The 9,885-nt window shown below is 50.2% G+C and overlaps 1 protein-coding gene across 1 annotated transcript in view; it reads right to left on the bottom strand.

The window, feature by feature from the left end:
• Positions 1-5,693: 5,693 nt before the first annotated feature.
• Positions 5,694-9,885, bottom strand: part of PNPLA2 (patatin-like phospholipase domain containing 2) — a 25,101-nt gene continuing 20,909 nt past the window's right edge. The window contains exons 5-9 of the mRNA XM_010147446.1: positions 9,679-9,739; positions 8,612-8,779; positions 8,031-8,163; positions 7,214-7,336; positions 5,694-6,423 (exon numbers count right to left, since the gene is read on the bottom strand). Coding sequence (XP_010145748.1) covers positions 6,159-6,423; positions 7,214-7,336; positions 8,031-8,163; positions 8,612-8,779; positions 9,679-9,739 — 750 coding nt within the window. The 3' untranslated portion in view covers positions 5,694-6,158. The remainder of the gene's footprint in view (positions 6,424-7,213; positions 7,337-8,030; positions 8,164-8,611; positions 8,780-9,678; positions 9,740-9,885) is intronic.

The following is a 9,885-nucleotide window of genomic DNA, read 5'->3' as shown; positions in this document are numbered from 1 at the left end:
CCGCCCCGGCCCCAGCATCCCCCGCAAGACGCGACCCCCCCAGCCCTGCTCGCCCGGCCCCGGCTGATCCACGGAGGAACCGCAACTTCAGCCGGCAGCGGCGCGAGGCGGGATGTTCGGGGTTTGCTGCCGCTGGAGGCGACGGAGTCGTTTATCACCTGCACCCTGCAGCACTCATCACGGGACCTGTGCCTCTCCGGTGATGGCACGTAACCAAGTCGATTTCTGTGCTTTATGCTGCCGAAAGACTGGCAAAAGTTAAAAAAAAAAAAACCAGGAGCCCAAGCCCCGCAGCACGGATCAGACCCCAACCTGCGTGGTGTGAATTTCCCGGGGGATCCCAGCTCTGGAGCAAGCACGGCTCCCGGGGCTCGCACCAAGGAAAGCTGCCAGCTCTGCCTCGGCCAAGGCCGCTCATTCCGCATGACCAGGGCGGACCTCGCTATCTGCCCGAGAGATACACAACCGCCACCATTGCCTCCTTCATCTACTGCTGAACACCAGGGACAGGGGTCAGTTTCCCCAAGAGATGCCCCTGGACGGGGCAAATTTCAGATTAGGGAGTAATTTTTTACTGATCCTTTCACAGGAGCCAAACTGCGGTTCCCACCAGGATCTACTCAGAAGCTCCAACGAAACACAGACTAACAGCATTTGGGGCATTTTGGCTTGAGACAGTCAGAACCATTTTTCACCTCTGGGTCACTGCCCCCCTTCCTTGCATGCTGGGGCACATTTACCCGAGAGGATTTCGGGGTAAGGCTACAAGAGTTGGGCTTGTTCAGCCTGGAGAAGAGAAGGCTCCAGGGAGACTTTATAGCACCGTCCAGTGCCTGAAGGGGCTACAAGGAAGCTGGGGGGGACTTTTCATAAGGGTCTGTAGTGACAGGACATGGGGTAACAGGTTTGAACTGAAGGCGGGGAGATTTAGATTGGGTATCAGGAAGAAATTCTTCACAGAGGGAGTGGGGAGGCACTGGAACAGGTTGCCCAGAGAAGCTGTGGATGCCCCATCCCTGGAAGTGTCCAAGGCCAGGCTGGATGAGGCTTGGAGCAACCTGGTCTAGTGGAAGGTGTCCCTGCCCATGGCAGGGGGGTTGGGACTAGATGGTCTTTAAGGTCCCTTCCAACACAACCCATGCTACGATTCTATGATTTCAGACAGGCCAAACCCAGCAAGACAAACCCAGGTCATACAGCGCATTCACAGAAGATTTAATAACTCTTTAAACGGCAAGGCAAGCAACCTACCACTGCCAGGGAAATGCACTGAGAAAGTTTTATTAGAAGGTGTGTTTCTGCCAAAATAAATAGTTACATTTTCTCAAGCATAACATTAGAAAAAAAAAAAAAAGAAACAGGAGAACAGTTTAATACTGAACTAGTCAAAGTGACCGTGACACTAGGTAGCGGCATCGCCGTGCAATTACGACCTGCGTATGCTACCGCCGGTCGAGTTGCTGCTCTGACATCAGTAATTTCCACAGGGTCTCCATGTGCATCGTGTGCTTAAGGGTCTGCCCAAACCCTGCAGCCGCAGCAGAGTCCCAGGGCCCGTTTTAGCTCAAAGATGCTGTTTTCAAGAGCAAGGGAAAACCCTGGAAGAAAAAGCTTTTTGTTTCAGTTACATTTCTAAGTCTTCTGTCTGGGACTCGAGGATTCCTCTCCCTGTGGGGGAAGGCCGACGTGGATCTACACAGTGAGACGGATGCAGTTAGAGACTGAGCCAGTGGAGCTGCCTGCAGGGTGGAAACAGGGAAGGAAGGAGGGGAGGGGAGCGAGTGCTGCTGCTTCCCAAAGGCAGACACCGCGGGGAGAGACGGCAGGGCCGGAGCCCCCCGTAAAGGCACGGGGCGTGTTTGGCACAAGGGAGCAAGGTGAGGTGGTCCATTTTCTCACTGGTTCAAGGGGAAGAAGGAAACAAAGCTCAAAAAACTCTGGCGGCAAGGGCCTCTGACTTTGGCAACAATCAGCCCTGCCACCCGCCGCATCTAGCTGTGTTGAGCAGAAACGGACCCCAAGGGAAGCACACGCAGGGAGTTTCAGCTGTTTGTCCCACAGCTGCTGTGGTGAAAGCGAGAGCTTCTCCCAGGGGAAGGGGCAAACGACTATGTTCACCTTTAAAAATGGACAAAACCACTGGGGAACATAGCGTTGCAGATACACAACCCTCCGAGGAGTCATGAGAAAAGCATCCCGTGGCCTTACAAACAGTGGCCAAAGTGACGTGTTTTCTCCTGCCCCTTGAAAATCCACTCGCAACGATACTAACGGTAGGGCTGGCAGCAAACCAAACCCAACATCCCACACACGCATCGCAGCTTAGGGAGCATACTGCTGACACCGACTGTTGTGCACACCACAGTGTGGTGCAGGTTAGGGGCTGGTTAGATGCTCAAGAAGTTCACCTTAGCCTTGTTAGAAGCAGCAAGTAGGATCTGTGTCACAGGAAGGAGAAAAAAAAACCAAAGTGGATTCCTGAACGCATAGACCCTTTATGTGATGGTAGGAACGGCGAGGGTTGGGACTCTGGCAGAGCTCAAGCGAATGCTGTGAGGACAACTGGAAGTCAGACTGCAAAGATGAACTTTTGGTCCAGGAACCTGACCTCTCAACCACCACACACCGGAGACCCGACGGGCCCTGGCAACTGCCCTCTGGGCTGACCAGCCACACTTTGCTGAAGGGACTGGCTGCTAGAGGCCTCGCTCCTACGAGCTCGACACGTGGTGGTGAATCAGCAGCTGCGCCCCAGAAGATTAACGTGTGCCATGAGGCATGTGGAAGAATTACAGTTAGCACTATCACAGTAAACCCCTCCAGGGCCAACCCAGAGCCTATCAAGAGGGTTCCAGGGATTTCAAAGAAGTGGAGTCGGATCTAGACAAGGCAGCACCGCGTAACAAAAAAAGCTATTCTTCAGAAGCAGCCACAGCCCTTTTTCCTGCACCAGCAGCCTAGATGATCTTCCCTACTTTCTGCATCCTTTGCCATCTGTGATGAATGAGCAGCAAGAAATTTCAAGCAAATGCGTGACCTTAAGGAAGAGGAGGGTAGTTTGGCATATTTTTGGCAGATCTGCAGTTCCTTTATCAGAGCTGAAATCTATAAAGCCAAGGAGCTGTTGCACAACAGCCACTGTACCACTTAGGGAACTAACACAAGTAAATAAAGTGTTAATGTGGAGTGGTGCTTTCCCAGTATCCGTTCACACCCCACAAATTAGCATAGGGAAAACAGGAGTTTCCTCCCTGAAGGGTTAGACAGTTATATTTAAAGCCAGGCTTTGGTTTGTGGTTAGTTTGAAGTGTACAAAACCTTCTCTTTGAGAGGTTGCTATAATAAAATAAATGACAGATGAGGTGAAACACAAGGAAACTCAGGCCTTTTACCAGGCACAGTGGTTAGTCTGTTGAAATGCACGGACCAGAACCAGCAAGCCTGCTGGATCAGAGCACTGGAAGACAGCAGCACAAGCCCAGTTGGTTCTGATGCAAGAGAAGATCAGAGGAGATCCAGGGGATAAGGGTGCCAAGCTGCAATTTCTTAGTGCACCCTGTTGCCAAGAGAATTTTGTTTCATAGTTTTAGTGGTTTACATAATCACTGAGTGGTTTTACCGGTCCAGGAAGAAGGGATTAAAAAAAACCCAAACAAACACATAGTTGCATCAGTTTCTCCACCCGTGTATTAACACAAACAAGGCAGAGTCAAAAGGGCGGCAGCTTCTAAGCACAAGATTTTCCTCATCCAGCTTTGCCCCTCGCAGATGTTTTGCTTCTGGATGAAATGCCCTCCTTTCTTGCCACTAAGTATCTGTATGTTCTTGCCAATTGCTCCATGTGCATGTAGCCCAAAGCAGTGGAGGAAAAGAAATCCCACAGCAAACCACAAAACAAACAATTTTTCTCAATTCCAGTTTTCATCAAACTCGTTCTGCTCCCACTGACTGACAGTACCTTGTTGCTGGTTCACTTCAATTAGTTATATCCATCCATCAGGAAGTTTTTTTCCCCACAGGCTTTAGACAATCACAAGATTGATTTGTTCTATAATCCAATATTCCAATTCAGCTTTCAGAATCCTCCTCTTTTTTTCCCCCCCCCTCTTCCCGTAGTAGTTTCCCTGTTCCCTAATTGCATTAACTATGTGAATCCTAAGACTAAATCTGACTGCCTAAGTGCAGGCCCACTTCAAGCTACGCAGGCCCTTGTGTTACATAGGTAGGTTATATCCAGGAAGGACAGCGAGGTGACAGTCTGTGTGACATATTTGCACCGGCGTTCCCCGGACAGTCAATTAGCACCGCAGCTGCCCAGTCTATGCCTCACAGCCTGCAGTGGCCACTGCAGAGAAGTCCTGCTGCTTATCACAGTCTCCACCAGAAATGCTCAAACCCACGCTCAGCGCACAATCGCGCTGGTAGGAAACGGCACCCACCACCTCACCCCCACTGCTCATGCAGATTCACTACTCCCTCCAGCTATTAGCAGAGCTTCTGCAGTTATTTTTCCTTCCTAAAGCAAAAGATGCAAAAAAAAAGAGTATTATAAATCACTATTCCACCTATAGCCTACATAATCAGATACTGTGTTCTGCTCCCCAGCAAAGAGAGCAAATGGTTGCTTTGGCTAGTTGCATACTGTTTGTGCTAGGAGAGGTAGAAGACGCCTCACGCAGCCAGGCACACTGCAGAAAACGATACCAGAAGCTGTTTTGTGTCGTAGTGCGAGGACTTCAGCTTAAGTACGTGTGATCCTCACAGGAAGCCATGTCTCACCCTGCGAAGAAGAGAGTTCATGCTTCTGCACGGTAAATCACAACCAGACCGCCACTGAGGAGGGCAGGGCCTCGCAAGGCAGAGCCCTGCCCTGCTGCAGACCCACTCGCTCTGGTCTGCTGAGGGACAACACAAACACCTCCAGTCCCAAGCCAGCTGCATGTGCGCCAACACTCCTAACTTCACTTCCACTTCTCATCTCCCCGCTGATGCCAGCTGCAGAGCTGTACCTCTGAGACAGGCAAGCGGTGAGGCGGGCATAGCTACAATCCTACATCCTTCTCACTCCAAAGCCTCCATGTCCAAACTCTTCGAGGGACAGACAGCATCAGGCCCCAGTCTGGTAGGAGATCCCTTCTGTATCACCCACGTGAAACTTCCTTCAGCCGTATGGTCCCTTAAGGGGCAAAGCCCAACCCCTGCTCAGAGGCAGTCACTTCCCCAGCACTTGCTGTGACACTCCAACACAAGCCTCCCAAAAATAACATGCGCTACACAGTCTCATCTTCCTACAAGCACTTCACATTGCTTCAGCTGCTAGGTGAGACAGGATGAGCTTTTCCAGGGCAACCCCACGCTAATTCCATTCACAGTGACACAAATGGGGCCTCAAATTCAACGTGTTTCACTGGAAAAAAGATCTGTTTAAATTACTTCTTTAAAATAACTTACTTCACACTCCAAGTTCAAGCTGCAGAAGTTCTGCGAGGACAAAAAAAATCAAAAATGGAGAGACTATGATAATATGAATTAGGGTAAATACATAACTTATACATTTCTGCAGTCCCAGTGCAGTCTGCAGCAGGGCCAGCTCTGGCTTCCAGTGAGGATGCAGTTAAGGGACATAGGAAAGAGCATGGCTTCAGCAAAGCAGAAAGTCAAGAGGAGATTTGGAAGTCCTGAGAAAAACTGGATTGGCAAGAGGCTACTCCATCTTTCAGTAGCACAAAGAGCTAAGGGATGGCAGATGAGTTAAGAAAAACACAAGACTCGTGCTCTAAAAAACAAAGGAAGCTAACAGCTGTATGAACTTGAGAGCGTCATCTACGTCCCGATTATTTGGTGGTAAAAGCCAACGGCAAGTCAAAGTGCATTATTTGGAAGAGCCCAGCTGGGTCAGCATCAGCTTGGCCATGCGCAACGGCCAGGCCTCAACAAGCCTAGAGCAAGGTATCAGCCCCCTTCGGACACAGAGATCCCTCGCCTGGGCCAGTGGGTAACGAATGGCTACAGTCAATTCCACCAGTCTCCATCCTGGGGAAACCCCCTTTGCAGCATATTCATGAGGACAGGGCAGCTCTGCTGCTGAGGGATGAGACTGGTCCCGCCCTACATCTGCTCCCCTTCCCACCCACCCTCATCTGCTCATGACAGTGGCCTCAGAAGAGTGGCAGGCACTCTTTTGCACAGTCCAAAGGTGGAAGCTTTATCTGAAACCCTTCCCGAGGAAAGAGAGAGGCCTGCATGTCCACGTTGATGCAGAGTAAGCCCAGCATAAGCTGGCGCTGGTACTCCTCCCACTTCATCATGACATCAGACAGGGAACGATTGCTTCTCATCCACATAGGCAGCGCTTCACCACAAGCTGGTGCGGAAGAAATTGGCAGGCTCTGGGGCCCTCCAAGCTCCAGGTGATAGTAGAGCCTGAAAGGCAAACAGACACAAAGAATCAGTACATCAGAAGACTTGAGCAGGTCACCAGACCAGAGCTCCAGAACCACAGAGCTAATCTGCTCTACCACTAACTCCCTGTGTGTGCCTGTTTTTCCCCTCATCTCTCTTGATTATTCAGACCATGAGCTCTTTTGGGTAATCACCCCGTTGTACTAGGATCTGAACCACAGCTAGGACCCTCTGTCTACTAATAGTTTCCTATTCTCATCCAAGCAACATGGTCTTGCCTCAGCCTCGTGCTGTGGCCTACAGCGGGGAGTTCCCTTCAAGAAGCACAGGCACACACACAGACCCAAAGCACTGTCTCATTTAGAAACCATCTGGTGTTTCCTGATCACCTTCACCCTAAACCAGACCTAGAAAAGGCCATTTGAATGCAAGCACGCCTTGGAAGGAACTTTTAAGGGACCCTGGGCCAGCAGATGCCACACAGACAAGCACCTCTGTTTTCTACAGGGAGCATGGAATAAGCACAGAGTTTTAATCCAACCTATACCTTCTGCCCTATTACCATAGTAATGGCTTCATTACAGGGTCTGTCCTGTAATGGGAAGAAGGAAGGAGACAGTGTGCTGAGTCTATCCCAACAGTTAATGAAGGCAAGAGACCAGATTTGCATTTTAGGTTGGGCAGTAAGTCCTTCTGGTCAATTAGTGCCTTAGTTGCTCTGCGCCAATGGAGTAGAGTCTGCACAAGTCAAAGGCGGAATGGGAAATGGGGGGCTCCTCCAGAAGAGTGCTGCGGAGGAGAGCAGTCATACCTGGCTGAAAGATGGCTGCCCAGTTTCTTCTTGGCTTTCTTCACAAGGTAGTTGCAGATTTCAGTCACCTGCTCCCTCATCCATCTAATATCCTCAGGGATATCTGGGAGCCATTCCAGCAGCCTGGGAAGAGATAGGAGACAACCATTAGTTGGGCCCCATGAGGGACAGGATGGAAATAATAGCACTTTCACCTCCTATCAATGGTTATTCATCACTTTTAGTGAGGAATGCATTAAGAGACATTTACACTACCATTCACAGAATTAAGGGAGAGAAGCTGTGAAGGATCAGAACAGCCCAGGAACCTATTCTTTATATTTTGTGTCTGCACTTCCCATATTTTTCATCCATTTTCAGATCTGAAAAGTGTTTTTCCCCAAGCCTATCACACACTGTCTTCTTCCAGAAACTTTTCATAGGGTACTTTGTACTAAGAGCAAGTCTGACAGATCTGTCTTCCCAGGTGCTTACATGTAGAGCTGGAAATGGCTAGGACTGCTCTACCCCTTGTTTCAGAGGAAAACCACCTCTTGCGTGGTTCCTACTTTCATCCCTGCACTCCCAGGTCAGAAGTCTCTCTCCAGACTCCAGAATTTATCACCGTTTTCTAGGGCAAGTTCCAGCACACAGACTGGCTGTAGCTAAATGACACGTGCAGGTAGGAATTCATCACCACCACCACGTTTGGTAAATGGCAGGAACTCTTTCCTCTTAGAAAAGGTTTTACTCTCTGTCCATTCATGCTCCACCAGTTACATCAAACATTTGGTTGCACCGGAAAAAGAACCGCTGAGGAAACCAAACAAAAGCCCACCTGACAGTGAAGGAAACTGCAGACTCCAGAGGCAGCATATAGGGGACCATCATCGCCGTGGCCACACGTATAGGCAGCATGTTGGTGATACCAGTCAAGAAACCTCTTCTTTCTGCACAAGCCTCCAGAAGAGCTGAAGACCGGAAAGAACATGGCTGAATTCCCATAACAGGATTATCCCTTTCCTTGCCATACCCCAGAAGTTACCCAGCCTGATGTCTCCCCTCTCCACCTTCCACTTCTTAAGGAAGTCTTGCTCAGGGTAGCAACTCCCTGAGGAGGTGAGACCAGCAGCTTTTAGCTTTATCAGACTCCCGAAAGAGTAGACATCAAGGTTCCCTCCTCTCCTTACCACGCAGAACACTGTCAAACGAGTCACCCTCTACCACTTCTTTAACCTCCACAGGGTAAGACACAACTTTATCCAAGAGGCCGCAGTTCCATTTAACCACCAGCAGGTGGCAGTTCAATCCCCAGGCTATGGCCAAGCCCAGCCACAAGCAACACCCACATCCCAATAATCCTGAAGTGGACCAGGCAGCACAGGAAGATTGCCTGAGCTCTCTCCCTTTGGATCATACCTTGGTTCAGTCTAGGAGGCAAGTGTTCAAAGATGTGCTCTTCAACAACAGCAAGGGCAGCATTGTCCTCTAGTTGGTCCTCAGCTTCTGTTTCTTCCTCTTTTTTCTCTTCTGGGGGGGCTTCTATGGCAAGGAGAGGGCGGGCAGGACTTGGACGATGAAGGAGACCTGAGAAGAGAAGTCGTAAGGTGAGGATAATACAGCAGCTACCCTGCCTTGCCTGCCCTTTGGAGTGTCAGCCCTCACTGCACTAACTCGTCTCAGACACACAGACATCATACCCAGCTCCTTTAGCTTACACCTACTGTAATGTTTACCCCAATGAGTTAGAAGCCTTGCTGCTTTAAGATCATCCTCCCTTTCCCCACCAGAAATTCTAACTTTTCCCTTTTAAGTACTGCAGGGTGCTGTTTGGCAGTGTTTTGTTGCGACGATCTGCCAATCACCAATCCTGCAGGTAAGATTTCCCTCCTGCGGCTTGTTCTACAAACACAGCTGCATGACTGCTCTTATATCAGTGAGGTGCATATCGCAGAGCAAACGTGCTTGATCTGCTATAAATTGACACTAGGTGGCATCAAACACACGCTCAACCTGCTACAGCGGTTGGAGGCAAGACAGCCCAGCAGTTCCACGTTGAAGAGAGAAACAGTAGTGCCAACCTGGCACGTGCCAGGGGTTGCTGAGGGCTTGCCTGCATTCTGCGCTGCTGTGCTACCTCAGACGTACCCAAACTGCACACAGATGGCTGCCACCAACGGCACTGGGGCCTGTGTAGCACCGAGCACATCCTAAGTAGCTTCAACACCCAGTTGTGCCAAAGCCAAAGCCACTGCTCTGATATCGGAGTGGTTGAGTCCTGCATTGCACTGGAATGGTGTCCACTCCACCTTTGCTTCCTGAAGTGCTAAAAGAGATCAATGGAAATCCCATATTCCTGTATCTGAGCACAGCTGAATTCTGCCCTTCTGCCTTTCACGTGCACCACTGGCTATCCTCAAAACCACGCCACCAAGCCTGACACAGAAGAGGCAAGTCAGCGCACCCTCAAACATCCAGTGCCTTACCATTCCTCTTCAGGAAGTGCAGCGCATCCCGATAGCCCTGCTTGCACATATCCCGCAGCACCTGTGGAAAGAGGAAGGCAAGATCAGGTAATTTGGAGATTGTCTGGCTCAGCCTAACAAACACCCAGCTCAATGCTGGCTTCAGGGGAATTCTGCTGACTCCTGAGCTACCCCGAGGAGAAGACTCATCCTTGCCAGCTCTTCCCA

The sequence above is a fragment of the Eurypyga helias genome, unplaced genomic scaffold (assembly GCF_000690775.1).
Source record: "Eurypyga helias isolate BGI_N326 unplaced genomic scaffold, ASM69077v1 scaffold37152, whole genome shotgun sequence".
Lineage (NCBI taxonomy): Eukaryota > Metazoa > Chordata > Aves > Eurypygiformes > Eurypygidae > Eurypyga > Eurypyga helias.
Note: the sequence above shows the minus strand (reverse complement) of the source record. Positions and strands in the feature narration are given on the sequence as shown.